The sequence below is a fragment of the Thamnophis elegans genome, chromosome 1 (genome assembly GCF_009769535.1).
Source record: "Thamnophis elegans isolate rThaEle1 chromosome 1, rThaEle1.pri, whole genome shotgun sequence".
Lineage (NCBI taxonomy): Eukaryota > Metazoa > Chordata > Lepidosauria > Squamata > Colubridae > Thamnophis > Thamnophis elegans.
This window is the reverse complement of record NC_045541.1, coordinates 30,660,287-30,675,723: the sequence shown is the minus strand read 5'-3', so window position 1 is coordinate 30,675,723 and position 15,437 is coordinate 30,660,287. Positions and strand designations below refer to the sequence as shown.

The following is a 15,437-nucleotide window of genomic DNA, read 5'->3' as shown; positions in this document are numbered from 1 at the left end:
CACACATATGATCAACCATATAATGATCCCATCAAAATAATAAAAAAAATTCCAAGCAGAAATGTCTCATTTACATTAATAATGTTCACAAATTATATGAATTCAGTTTGCAAGTGATGGATAATTTAAGCTTTCATCATCTAAAGCTTGTCATTTTTTTTCTTCCAAGAGAAATGGATCATTTCACTTTTTTTAAAAAAAACGAGTGCAGTAATATCACATTTAGTTTCAGAAGATGCAAAACAATGCACAACAAAAATGATTTCAAACTTGATGAATAGAGAAGCAAAAACAGAAGAATTCAAAGAAATATATACCATAGAAGTCTTTCTCTCCTTGCGAGAGGTCAAAATCTGGTCAAACCCAACACATTGTTTCAATTTAAGCAAATAAAATCAATATGGCCAGAAAGCAAAGTGCACCAAAATTTTAATTTAGTTGGGCTTTAACTGAAAGGGGAGGGGGGAGGGCTGTCCCAGACAAGGAGTATTATTTGATGAGAAATATGGCATCCCACACAGAAAACCAACAGAAATAATTCCCCCTACCTCTTAATCATTCCACTAGGCAATGGTACTTCTTCAGGGAACTGTAAAATAAAAGATCTGAGGCTACTTATTATTGAACCTTAAAGAACAGATTGTCAGGCATACCAAAAAAAAAATTCAAATGCATTTCTGCATTAACATCTGTGAATGTTGTGGATTGTCACAGTTCATTTGCTTTTTTGTAAAAAGATCCAGAATTTGCTGACAAGCAATTAGAAAAGTCCATGCATTGATTTGGGGGTATTTTACCCATTCAGTATTTTCTTACAAAAGGAAAGCAAAACCCAAATGATAAGAGACACAGAGAGAAATGCATTCTTCTCCTACAGTACTGTAATGCAAAGCTAGTGGAGACAAAGGGGAGGGGTAAATGATGCAAAAATAAATAATAAAATATAAAATACTTCATACAAAGTACTTCAAATGTGCCATCTGTGTACAATTACTTCCAAAAAACAAACATGTTTATAAAGCAGAATCAACAAAAAACTATTTGATTACAGAACATATGAGCACCTTCACTCTATGGGGCTAGTCCTGGGCACACTGTTGCACATGTCGGTAAACGGTAATGAACGTCAGACATGCGCAATTGTGTGCAGGATTGAAGTCCATATTTAAAAGTCCTTTGGGAAGTGCCTCTTTTTTATTTCTATTTTTGGTTTATGTTTAAACCTTGCACAGACTCTTACAAAATGCGTTGTGTTTCATTTTAGTACGCAGGAAGTGAGAAACTTACAGCCTTAACAGTGTGTGACACGTTTCTTTTTACATCACTGAAGATAAAAATAATCCTTAAGTACTATAATTTGTTTTGAGTTTTAAGAGCCAAGTTGGACCGCATGTCAGTTAACAGTAATAGATTGTAGCCAGATTGCCAATGCAATAATAATAATAATAACAATAATAATAATAATTCTTGCGTCTAACCATGTTTTCTTTCTCCCAAATCAGGGTGCCTACTAAAGGGGGATGTTCCTAGAGCAAGCCCCAAAGTGGGACACTGATCAAGATTTGCACAGTGCATGATTTCCTTTAAGTTCCCTTAAGCAATCTTGTGTTACAAGAGTACGATTAAAAGTCCATCAGTATGCCAAGTCCCCATGAATTATCTGCCCTGCCACACTCTGCTAATGCATCTTATCGTCCTGGTGGGTTAATACTATTCAGTGTAGTGACAGTCTTTCTGAGGTAGACTGTTCAAGTTCAAGGACACGTCTTTCTTACAAAATGCATGACATTCAAAAAAAGACAACAAATAAATACTACATGTACAATATGTAGTAATGAGGTAGAAATGGTTTCAAAGAACAATGTCTGAACACAACGCACACACACACACCCAAATGTGGTGGTGGGAATCTATGGAGACAAACAAAACTACTTGGGACTGCATGTAAGCCACAGGAACCATTTGGGGGCGAGGAAAGATGTACACAAGCAAAGTTTTGGTTGGGAAATATCTCCTCTTTGTGTATCGTGAGACCACAAGAAGGAATAGACTACATTCCCAACCTTTAGTGGAGAACAGAACCATCTTATAAATATTTAACATTCTATAGGACTGATTCATATACTCTCACAAAATTCGGTTGCAAGGCTGACTCACACTGCCGACATTTTATGTATCACTGAGACAGGGAGGTGAAATTTTTCTGCTTTCAGTCTAATTGTCTTTGACAATGGCGGTGCCTGGTGCTACACTTCTTGTGTTGCCTTGAAAAATAGGGAAAAGAATAGAAGCTTGTTCATTAAAGATACCAGTATCCCTGGTTGAAAAAAACCGTATCTGGCAGGTTCAAAATCGAATGTCAACCAAATCTTTGCAAAGGGGAAGGGTCAGTTCATGGACTGACTAGTCCCCAGGGCAGCAGCGTCTTTGGGTCTAGGAATATTACTAGCTCCGTGTTTACCGATGTGCTTTGAGTATAAATCTGCAAATGATTAAGGAAAAGGAAGCTTTCATCTTTTCCTTGAAAGAGAAAACAAAAACGGCTTCATATTATGTGTGTATGTCCATATAAAGATTATATAAACACATGCACGCATAACAAGATGAAAGGGTGTTACAGCTGTGAGAGATCTCATGTTGTTCTTTATGGCCATCTATCCACAGTTATATCCTTGGATTTTGGGGGGAAATGAATGGGAGATGCACAAGGGACTCTTAGTCTCAAAGGTATTTTTTCAGAGAGCACTTGGACTTTCATTTTTCCTGGTAAACATTTTGCTTCTCATCCAAGAAGCTTCATTGGTTCTGGCAGGATGGCGAGAGGAGAGGAAGGATCCTTCCATCCATTTCATTTCATTTCATTTCCTTTACTTTACTTTATTTGTATGCCGCCCTTTTCCCTGAGGTGACTCAGGGCGGCTCACAATTCGGGGGGAGGGAAGGACAAACAAGTTACAAACATTAAGACAATACATCATCCCCACTATCCTGCCGGAACTGATGGAACTTCTTGGATGAGAAGCGAAACATCTTCAAGAAGAAAGTCCAGTTGCCTCTTGAAAAATAACCTTTGAGATATAACCATGACCTGGATGACTGAGAATCTCCATAGACAGGGGAATCTTAGGCAATCACATCAATGGAACCTGTGCACATGACCCGCCTAAGGAAGGAAGCTTAAACTTTGAGAGGTTAGGTACATAGGGATAGTTCCACCAAAACAAATAGACTTGCACAGATGTTTCTGCAAAATTTACTCAATTCTAGCATGTATTTCTGAGATTTCACTTTCTAAAAGATGCTTTATATTTTTAGATTAGAATGAAACATATTATGGAACTTATAACTGTTCCTCTACTCAAAGTTGCACACAATTTCAGGCAGTAGAAACCTTTATTTGCAGCTTTTGACATGTAAACACATTACCATCTACCAACATCTGTTGGAATTAATTGGGGTTTTTACACTAGATTATCTCCTTTTGAAAATTGCCTAGCAAAGTATTATGCTAACCCATATAAAATGACCTTGTACTATTTGCAGAGCATAGCCCCTGGACAGATGAGCTAGCTTTCCCAGATGGTGCTTTGCCTATGTGTTTACTGGGAGGTTTTATTTTCTCCTTGATGGGTTTGAAATGCACAAGGAAAACCATTTTGCCCATCTATCTACATTTGAATAGAATACAAATTGACTAATACAGAAATATTTTGTAAAAAAATAAATAAAAAGTAAATAGCCCCAAACTGCCTTCACATTCCATTGATCAGCTCAGTCAGCAAATTTTTCACTACTATCCTTAATGGCCTAAATATTTTGGAGAGAAGCATGCTAGAAGTGAGGATTTCTTTATAAATATATAGAAAAGGTTACCGTGCCCTGATTTCAGTTGGCACTGTTAATTTGGTTGGCAGAAACCAGTCCCTTGCTTTTTCTTTTGTTATTACAATTGTTCATGTTACTACAGAAAAACGGGGGGGGGGGAGAGAGAGGGAGGGAGGGAGGGAGGAATGAGAATAAAGTCTTACCTAATAAAAAATTGTCTCAAGTAGAAAGGGAAGCATTCAATTATTCCTAGAATTTTCCAACCAACAATGAAGCCAAGCTATATGCCTTATTACGTCTTGCAGTGAAAGGAGAATTGAGCTGATGGAATTTTAGCCATCATAAAGATGTAATGGTGGAAAAGGCATAACAATTGATATTCTCCCTTTTATTAAAAATGTAGAATCTGCATCGTGTGGAATCTGTCCATACAACCTCATCATTTTATGCTCTACTCAGACAGAATCCTGAGTCCCAATTAAATGAAAGACAGGGCAGAACCATTTTACTCCTTCAGAATATTAGTATATTTCAGCCATCTCAAACTCCCTATCAAAAGCTACTCTTCTCATTGATAGAACAGCCAAATAACCCAGAAAGGAAATTCTTAGAAGGAGTTTTGATTGTAATGAAATGTGTATGGTTGCAATTCCATACAGGCCTAAATGTAGCAGCAGAAGGAACAAATGGTCTTATTTGTCTAAAAAGTGCAAAAAAAAATCTCAACAACACCCCGATGGCAAAAAAAGAGATAGTATTTGTAGCTCAGGGTTGAACCAGTGGGTTCTGAGTGAACCAGGCAAAGTCTGACTGATTCTATTTAACAGGGGATCTCCATTGGCAGAGAGCCGAGAGTGGGCTATAGCTTGCCTTAATTTTGTATAAGAGCTGTACAATAAACAACACTATTATTTTCATGTCAGGTAAAACATTACATTTCACTAGTTGTAGTTAATTACCATTTGGGAGAAAATGGCCCGATATTTTCAGCAGCAAATCCACAATATAAAATTCAAAGCATTTGGGAGAGGATAAACTCTTTGAAGTTTCTTAACCTCACAATTAAGTCTTTTATTTATGAGGCTCACTGGAAGAATCATTTGCTTTTTTCTCAAGTACACAGTGGAAAATGTGAGCTAAACTGAGCAACTGCTGATTCCAAAGCCAACTTAAACTGAAGTGCTACTGGGATTATTATATTGTAGCTATATACATGAATGTATTTGGTGTCACCTTAAAATTAGATAATTTTAGTTTTAAAGGATGTGTAGACAGAGGTGATGCAATTGTAAATTTAGTTTTTCAAAGCATGTTTGAACCTTTCAAATGGATGGCAGCACAATAGCATAATGTGATATCTAAAAGTCAGAAGATTGGTCAGCAATATGCATCAGAAAGCCATCTGCAAATCAATATGAATCTGGCGAAGGAGATTGTGGCTCTCCCCAAATGGAAAAGATACAATGGAAGAAATAGATGGGAGAGAGAAAAAACGGAAAAAGAAAAACCTTTGCTAATTGAAAATGCAAAGCATTTATTAAGACTTATTTTACTATATCCTTAGTGAAAGGCACTGTTTTACTTTTTAATGAACTCCTCTGTCTTTTAGATGCAACCCATAAGTTTAGAATGAACAAAAGGACTTCTAGAATGTGCATTTTGGTTTATTTGCTCAGTTTTTAGCCGTGAAAATTAGCATTTTAGCTGAAGAAACGCCAAGTGTAATAATTGGGCAGTGGCTTTAAAGACAAAATATAGGTGACTAATTGGTCTTTTTCTCATTAGAGCTCTTCAGTGCATTTATTTCATGGATTTGAAGGTACATTACATAAAAGTAACATTAAATGCCAATAATTTCTAATTGTTCTGCTGCCGTTTCTTTAAAGTAAACAAAAGATTACATGGGGGGAAAAAACCAGAGAGGGAAAGAGAAAAGGAGGGAGTGGGAGAGAGGAGAGGTTGCTCTCTGCTTGTGTGCTGCGAAGGTTTGAATTGCTCTACTGTTCAGCGACATTACAGCATCAGTCAGCTGTCATGAAAAGAATTGCTCATAAAAGCATTAAGGAATAAAAAAAGGGAGACAATGTGGAGCAGGGGCACAAATAGAGTAAAATGCCACACATCCTATCTAGCTTCTCTTTCCTGAAGGAAAACAGTCACCATTTCCCCTGGTTGGGCAAAGGGAGAAGAGGCAGAAGGATCCCCTTCCCAAGTCTCTTTTCTATTTGACTGCAATTCTCCACACACACACACACACACACACATTTACTTGGGAGAAAACCTCACCCTACACAAAGCTGGTTCTTTCCAAAGAAGCCTGTTTAGGATTATGTGTTACTAGGACCTTCCACAGCTCTGCATGCTAGTGGTAATCTGGCTTGTCCTGTTCTTTATGTGCCTCTCTAAGGGAAATAAAACAAAATCTGAGGTAGAAATAAAATGGTGGGCATTTTCCAGCTGGGCGAACTTCTAATGACCATGGAACAATCACATTAAAAACAAACAAACAAAAGGCATCAAGAAAACAGAGAGAGGCAACAACAGCACACATAAAACAAAGGGATAACTTTTCATTTGGTGGTGAAAATGCAAAGCAAAGAGGAAGAGATGCCATTTGAGGGTTCAATTTTGTCTCTTTTTTGTTGTTGTTTTGGTTTGTTTTGTTGCTCTCTTCTGCATTGCTGTACACAGCTCTGCAGCCCCCTAAGCTCTCTGTGACCTACAAGGATTCTGGGCTACTGATCCAATGGGGCAATCAAGATGCCTATAACCCTAGCTGAGATACAGAAGTTGAATCTTGTGGTCTAAGGTAATTTGCCTCTCAGAGTCCTAATCAGATATCGTCTCTGACTGTCCCAGATGATTTGATAATTCGACAGGGGGGACTTTTGTTTTTTATTGTCTGTGCACTCTCTACCGACTTGTCACAAAATTGTCAGGGACTAAGGACTTCCACACACAACTGCCTTGCTCCAATTTGATCCCCAATATTGGTTAAAAAGAAAGAAAGAAACGCTTCTTAAACACTGGGATACTCCTGTTGTATTTTCAAAGTTTTAAAGATTATCTTTTTAGCACGCTTCAGCTTGCTCCTTAATACATTCAAAATATTCTCCTTGTCATATTTTTTCCCAACCATTGAGGTAAACATACATATTTAAGATAAAGTAACATTGAAGCCTAGCCTATTAAATCTCAGCAGTACATAGTGCTTTCAACACATTCCTTTGAGGTACTGTACAAATCACAATCACTTTCCTGAGTTTTTTTTCTTTTTTTTCTTCTTTTTTTTTTGCAGACAGAACAATAAACGAAACAAACCGCGGAAATTAAAGTCCAGATTACCGTTACCCTGTTTTACCTGTTCTTAGTTTAATACCGCAGAACAGACAGGATTGAGGAATACTGTTGCTTTTAGACTAGCCAAAATAGGAGGGAGGGGGGAAAATAAAAAAAGCAAAACTAAACCAAAGTCACACCTGGTTCTCTGTCACAACACAACTGTTCATGTCTTTAGTCCCATAACATTTTGAAGTTAAAGCTCTTTATATTAGCACATGCCACCAATGTAATTGTGAGGCAAACAAAAAGGAAAGGAAGGAAGGAAAAAATAAAGCACCACTTTAGGCACTTGAAAGCAACTAAATCTCAAAAACAGCAGAATGAATCAACACACAGGGTTCATGTCCTTCTTTCAAAAAAAAAAAAAAAATCAACCCCTCCACGATGAGAGTGTGTTGTCTAGTCTGAACGGAATGGAAGGGGACATCAACATCCTATCATCATCTGTGGCTCCGCAGATCAACAGCTCTCTCCTCGGATGCACTATTCCTTCAAGCCTAAACCTGGCTCTTTAGATGCAACGGGATCATTTTCCCACCCCCACCCCCTGTACCCTTCCGTAATGTCAACACCGCTGAAAAAGGGGTTCCGTGCCCTAGGTAACAGGTTTGTGTGTACATATGTGTGTGCGCGCACCAACATTCATTACATTTTTTTTGTTTTTGTTTTGTTTCACCATTTTTGTTTTTTTTTTTGTTTGTTTGTTTTTTGTTTTTTTTAAAAAAGAGAGACGGCTTGTCACTGACTGCAGCCAAACATTTTGTTCCATTCGACGTATGTGTCGAGCTCCTTTGGAGAGATGCTAGGCTGTATTTTGCAAAACGCCTTGTCGAAGTCTTGGTACGTAACAGGCCTCAACTGACTGGGCATAAGGGCCGAAAGGTCTGTGGCTGGCATGGCATGGAGGGGCCCCACGACGGCTTCCTGACACAAATGAGCCACGTCGAGTCCAGAGAAGCCTTCTGTACGCTGGACTAGCAGTGCAACCTCCTTGTCGCTGAGGCAGTAATTGTGCTGTGAAAGCAGCTGTACTACTATCTGGTGCCTGGCTGTGCTGTCAGGAAGTGGGATTAAGAGTCGTTTCATGAAGTACCTTCGAAGAGACTCGTCTATTTCTTCCGGTTTACTGGTGGCGCAGATGACTACTATTTGGTCCTCAGCGGAAGTGAGCACGGTGTCCAGCTGCATAAGGAACTCGGTCCTCATCCGACAGACCGGACTGTGCTCTTCACTCACTTGGGATGAAAGGAGCATATCAATGTCACTAACAAAAATCACCGAGGGCTGTCGGCACCTTGCCACCAGGAAGGAAGCGTGAACAATTTTTTCTCCTTCTCCCAACCACTTTGTGGCAAGAACAGAACCTGTGAGTTTGAAAAATGTGGCACCTAGTTGGGTAGCTATACATCTCCCCAGTAATGTTTTGCCTGTGCCCCGCGGTCCAAATAAGAGGATGCTCCGAGGTAGAGCAGTCAGCCCGTTAAATGCATCTGACCTCAATACTGGCCATAAAACCTCCTCTTTAATAACAGCCTTCACCAAATCTAGTCCAGCAATGTCATTCCAGTCTACAGGTGGCCCTTGGCTGATAATCTCATTGGTCACAAGATCCATGAGGTGCGCATCGGTGTTCTTCAGTTGCTCGTCCACAGAGTGGTTGGATGAGGTAGCTCCACGAAGTCCCGGGCCTTGCATTGGATGAGGAAGAAGCTGCCTATGTTCTTCGCCGTGTTCGTTCATGACGGGAGAGCTATATTTCCCAAAGGGCTCACTTGCTCGGGAGCTGAGGGAATTTTTAGCAGAACTATAGGAAGGGGGCGTCAGAGCCCGACCAGACTGGTTAAATTTCCTTTGCTGCTCGGAAGCCATGATTTGTTTGGTTGGCTTAAAGGCCAAGGAGGAGGATTCAGCGCTTCGGTCAAAGCCATTCCCTCTGCTGGCATTGGAAATGCTGTTGTCAGGCATCCTGTACATGGGGCTTTGTGTAGATCTCTGTTGGCCATAGTTGTAATTTCCATAGCTGGAGTCCATTTCTCCTTGCCCTGCCATATAGAAAGCTTTTCTCTTGAGAGAAGTTGCTGAGCTATTGGTCAGGGCTGACGGCGCAATGGGCGTTAAGCCATGACTCTGGTAGGTGTACCCAGGTACTGTGGTGGGGGGGAGAGTTGGGGCAGGGATACCTGAAGGTAGATAGGCTGAAGGAGGTGGTGCTCCACCAGGGCTGTAGCCAGGCCCAACAGCACTTTGAGGGGGATAACTTGCTGGAGGGTAGCTATAACTGGAAAGGTTAGATGTCCCATTGTAGCCTGGTACTAGGGCTGGTGGTGGTGGTGGAGGAGGAGGTGGCTGTAAAAGCCCAGAGCTATGCAAAGGAGAGGGATGTGAAGGAAGTGCAGGTGCTGGCTGGCCACTGTAACTTGTATGCAGGTATGATCCGTTATACCCTGCGGCATATTCCTGAGATGGGAGCCCTGAATGCAGACTGGGGACTGTATGACTTCCGCACGTACTACTTGAATAACTAGGTTCCGTCAGGTTGCTAGCCACCCCAGGTGAGCTCCCTATACTGGCAGAGACATCCGCCGGAGGGAGGGCAGTACTTACTCCAGCTTTGCTGGCGGTAATAACATCTGGGACACAGTTCATAGGATAAACACTCTCAGAGTTCAGAGAAGACTGCCAGGGCTCACTTTCGCTTTTGCGACCATTCACCAGCCCTGATGGAGGCTCCACATAGTTACCCAGGATGGGGCGTTCGGCTGGCCCTTCCAAAATGCCGGAATACTTTTCTGCATATTTCTTTAGCAGATTTGAGGCTGTGAGAGCAGAGATGTCATCGTTCGCCCAGGCATACTGATAGGTACGCTGAAGATGGCCACGGTAAGCTTCTACCTTGTGGGCGGGAGAGCGGGGTCGAAGTGATGTCAAAGTGCTGCTCTGGCCACTGGGCATGTTCTGGCGTCCACTGCATCTTCAAGCCTGAGGGGTTTGGGAGGGAGGAAAAGCAAAATTAGCAATTAGATGAAAAAAAGACAAGTGCAACGATATCTGAGCGTATCAACTCTCGATTTCTTCATTTATATGCAGAATTGTGAGGTTGAAATCAACAGATCACATGCAAATTATCTATCAAAAGAAGAAAAAAGACTACTGCCAGTGATTCATTTTCTTGAAGAAGAAGGGGGGGGGAAGGATACAGCCACCCTTCTAACGTGTTTCTCTAACTTGGAAGGGAGAGAGAGAGAGTCGAAGAAATTATTTTATTCAGCTGGATTTGTTTTAAAAGGTCGCACATGGACCTTCTTCCTATCCCAAGCATGGACCTGCTATTAGATAATATCTTCTTTGATATCTAAAGCATACCATCTTCCCTTATTGCACTTTTAAATTTTAATGGAGGAGGGGGGAAAAAAACTTTCCATAAGCTACAGCTGACAAATCACATCTAGGATACCTTTCTTTGGTACTGAACTCCTAGTTAGCACAGTATAATGCACCCTGCGCAGAACAATATGACACAGGCATAGCAGGTCACTCCATAATCCAACTCTCATCTAAAGTGGTCCATGACAGTTTCAAATCTGCTTCGTGGAGTGCAGCAAAGCAATCTCCCAGGCAGCGCTCCATTGCTTTCATCACACAAAGCCTACAACTCAGTATGAATTACAACGGATTGCTCTCTGCGTTAAGAGTCCTGTTGTAGAGGCTCTGGAAGGAAACAGGCAAAGGTGGGCGGGTGGGGTGGAAAGAGCAAAGCCCAGAAACACTTGTCTATCTTCTTTCTCCTTCCATTCTCTTCCAATTCCCTCCAAACCGATAGGGAATGGGAAGAGGGGCAGGAGAAAAGAGAAATAAATGTTAAGTAAATTATTAAAAGTTTTTTTTTTGGGGGGGGAGGCACAATGGGACAAAGTTCAGGCATCAGAATTTCATTTTTTAATGTGTGTCATTTCCCAGGAAAAAAGTGGCAATAAAGTTTATCATCTTATCTTATCTTATCTTACCATCTCTAGACTTGTTCAGCCTAATCTTCACTCTTTCCTTCCTTTTCTCCTCCCTTCCATCCTTCCTTTGATATTACTTGGAGCAGATGCTCAGATAAAAAGGCTTGTTATACATCAAACATGGATGGCAGAGTTTCTCTGATAAATTACTACTATCTTTCGTTTACAGCCTAATACGCTTCCTATTTTGCGCTGCTTCTTCTTCTTCCTTTAGCTCTTCTTTGCCCGATTCCAGCATCTTGGCAGGACTGTCTTAGCCCTGCTGAGCTAGACCGAACACATACAGTTTGGCAACAGAGTGGCATGTTTATTCCCTGCTGAATCCCTATTCCTTGTTTGCACATCCGCTGCACCAGACACAGGAAGTTAATTAGCAGCATGATGCTGTGCTAATTGTGTTAATTTACAAGGTTTTAGTCAAAAGAATCATGCCAGGGCTGGCACTGCTGTCAGGCTTCCGGCTTAATGATTAAGAATACTGAAAACAAGGTGGGAAGAATTGCAGTAATTACACAATAATTAATAGAGCAACGGGATTAATTTGTAAATATATTTTATTGCAATAGCGCTGATATGAATTTGGATTATTTAAACTGGAGGCTGTTGACAAGATTCACATAGGTATGCTTTCTCACTTAATCCAATGATTTAATAACATAACTTAAGCCCAATACTAAAAGTTTTACATTGTGTGAGAATATGAAGCTTGAATCCTCAGCTTAGTCAAAAAGATGGGACTCGAGCAATATGTTTATCAGGTTCGTGAAAGCTATATTTTCACAATTTTAATTAAACATAACTTATAGAAGCATCAAATTTCATTAAGAAATTGTTGGCAGTTTCTTCACAATATTTCACATTACGTTGGAAACAGAAAAAACAGAAGCAGGGTATTTATTAAATGTAGGAGGGGAATGAAAGAGACACGAATATATTAACCTCATAGTTCTTTCCTTTATGCTTACATCTTTGGAATTTTAAGTTTTCAGAAATTATAAAGTCAGCCTATTGCCCCCAACAATCTGGCTCCTCATTTTATCGACCTTGTAAGCATGGAAGACTGAGTCAACTTTGAGCCAGTGAGACTCAAACTGCCATACTGCTGGCACCCAGCAGTCAGCAGAATTAGCCTACAATACTGCATTCCAACTACTATGACACCACAATAGTTGTGTGGTGCAGTGACTTGATACTGTCCTATAGAATTTCCTGATAAAGTATATTTCATGGTTCTGTTGTGTTGTACATCATCCAGGCACTAAATCAACAGAGTGTGTCCAAACTATGGAACTACTTGAAAGCTGGCATGAAATTTTGACTGCTTTCCATGAAGCACAATGATGCCTATCTAGCCCACAAAGTTCCACTTTTGCTTCATCAGTCTATATATGTTACTCCAGGAGCTTTGGGGCAAACTTGAGATGAACAATAATATTTTAATGAACAATGATTTCTGTAGGAGATGACTAAGCTAAACCTGAGGAAGGGGGTCAAACACGTCATGTTAGGAGTCCCTTCATGGCCGCAAGAGTTCTAAGTTCAGCCCACCTTGAATTCCTTTCTATTCTTAACTCTCATGCATTTCCCTAATGGCCAGATTCTTGTAGACAACTTAAGCTTGCAATAAATATTTATACTCATTTGAACTGCCTGAATCTCCTGATTTCCTGGGCGCTTGACATTAATCTAAGGAATTCAAGGTGGGCTAGACTTAATATTTTTTGTGGGCACGAAGGGATTCCTGACTTATAACACATTTGACCTCTCTCTCCCTTGGATTCAGTCTGGTCATATCCTACATCTTGTGCCTTTTTAACTTTCCTTGAAACTTATTTTTACCCAGAAATTTTTGGTGGTTGAGTCTTCAACATAAACTTAAGCTAAAGCAAAAGTGATGCAGAACACTATTACAGAGGCAGAGGTGGTATTTAGCCAGTTCTGACAGGTTCTGGAGAACCGGCAGTGGAAATTTTGAGTAGTTCGAATAACCAGCAAATAGGCTGGCCCCACCCCCGCTGCCTCCCAGCTGATCTTCTTTTGTTGCCCTGAACAGGAGAACAGAGCTGGAAAGCAGGTTAGTGGGGTAGGGAGGGAATAGGGATTTTGCAGTATTCTTCCCCTGCCATGCCCCACAAATCAATGTCCACAGAACCGGTAGTAAAAATTTTTGAATCCTACCACTGCGCTGGGCCTTCTTATATTTTCTAGATTATTTTAATCCCCTGCAGTTGGGGTGATTTTGACAGAACAACAACTTTGGGGAAAGTTCTTTGCTATCTTCTCCATCTTTGAACTGGTGGAGCCTCACAACTGTAGAATTGTTTTTGTAACTTTATATGGATTGAGGGGCATTAAAAAAATCTCATTTTGTGGAAATGATACAGATTTATAAATTCCTTGAATTTGGAGAATTATTACTTTTTTACACCAGTATACTGCAAATTGATTTATTTGTGTAATAAGTGAAACAATCAGCAAGTTTTGGTGCTTTTCATTTGGTCAGATTTTCTATCAGTTGGGCCTATAGAAAGCTCTGGTTACATTCAGGGGTAAAGATCTACAAATATTCAGGAAATGTGAAAGAGGACAAATACTTTTTCTTCAAACTTTTTGTTATTCTGCAGTTCATTTTTTTTAAAGCCATACAGGAGCTAATAAGTATACTGCAGTAGAGTGACTGAAGTCCTGCAACGTTTAATGGGCTGTTACAATGTATAAAGATCTGAATGCACAGAAAAATTATGAAGACAGACATAAAATATTACATATTATCACCTATCTGGCACTTTAAAATTTCCAAACTGTTCCACATTCATCATCTTGGAGTAATGTATAACACAGTTATACATATACTGCATTTCAGGTAAAATCTGAATTCACAGCTCAGTCCCTAGATAACAAGTGTGGGTTAATAGAGCACCTGTAAGGTGTGGCCCTGGGTTTGTGGACATTTATCCTGGTGCTTGGGGGGGGGGGGGCTGTTCCGCACCTGACCGTTTTTTTTTACATTAAAACATTATTTAAAAGTACTTCTTAGGATGCACCTGATAAATCTGATGGGTGGCTGAAGTTGCGCTTTGTGACTGCCTACCCAAAGCAAGACCACGTTAATTAAAGAAGGGGAGGGTGGCCAACATCTGATATGCCAAGGCTTTGTCAGTAGGCCTGTTCTGTGTATAGGAAAGGCCCATAGTAGCCATTTGTAGTGACACTTGTAATATACTTTTAAATTTTCAAGTGTGAGTACAAGGGCAAAAAAACTGGGGATCTCTGAAATGTCTTCTAACAGAAAAGCTATGAGCATACACAAATTGGGTGTTTGTAAGTGTGCGCAGATGTATGCTTTATCCATGTCTATAGCTATCTTGTATTCTTGCACAATTGACAAGACCCAGCCTGTTGTGCTCTTTGCGCCACCATATTGACTTCAGCTTGCAATCTCTGATCACTCTGTTTCCTGTTATATATAGGAATATATAGGACAGAAGAGTGTGAACGACATGGTAAACTCCTTGTCTTCTACCGCTGTATTCCCTGCATAAAGAGTAGGGTAATTCAATAGGCTTTTTTGAATATTTTAATAGGGTAAGAATTAGAAGCACTTACTGGCATTACCCACACTCCATAGCAGTCTGTGGCAACAATTTTAGTTATGTTAATGGAGCTTGATTGTATCTGATATTCTTTTACACACAGGAAAATGCAAAATGAACAAAGATTAGAGGATATAAATGAATGGCGGGAAAGCGGCATGCAAATATTAATTTAATGACTAATTTGGTGTAAAATAGCCCCATCTTTCTCTGTCTCCCTCTCTCTCACACACACACTCACATAAACATACAATTTATAATGCTAAAATATGTATTATAAAGTATCTAGTTTCTTAAAACTGATCCTTGAAAAATAAGTCAGGTTTTCATTGTATTCATCCTCTGGCATAAATGTTCACATGCATCAAAACTATTTATTTGGCATAATTACTAGATAGTCCATTGGTTTCAGATTGCTATCCGAGCTGTGGGTCTGCTCTCTGCACAATAATTGAAAGTTTATTTATTGACGCACGCTAAGTACTAGCACATTTAACAAAGGTTGTAAAAGGCAGCACTTCAGAAGTTATAATATGAATTTAAGAGGAAGAGCCTGTTCTCCTAAACTAAAGTGTAAACTTTTCCTCTACCAGTCGCACTAATTAGCTGTATTTGAAAGTTAATGTTTAATTACAAAATCATTCTCTGTTTTAAGTGGTTTTATTCCAGCATC

At 40.0% G+C, this 15,437-nt stretch overlaps 1 protein-coding gene across 1 annotated transcript in view; it reads right to left on the bottom strand.

Moving 5' to 3' along the window:
- Positions 1 to 5,606: 5,606 nt before the first annotated feature.
- The window catches only part of FIGN (fidgetin, microtubule severing factor), a 132,313-nt gene continuing 122,482 nt past the window's right edge, over positions 5,607 to 15,437 (bottom strand). The window contains 2 exon segments of the mRNA XM_032234030.1: positions 5,607 to 10,078; positions 10,080 to 10,146. Coding sequence (XP_032089921.1) covers positions 7,906 to 10,078; positions 10,080 to 10,146 — 2,240 coding nt within the window. The 3' untranslated portion in view covers positions 5,607 to 7,905.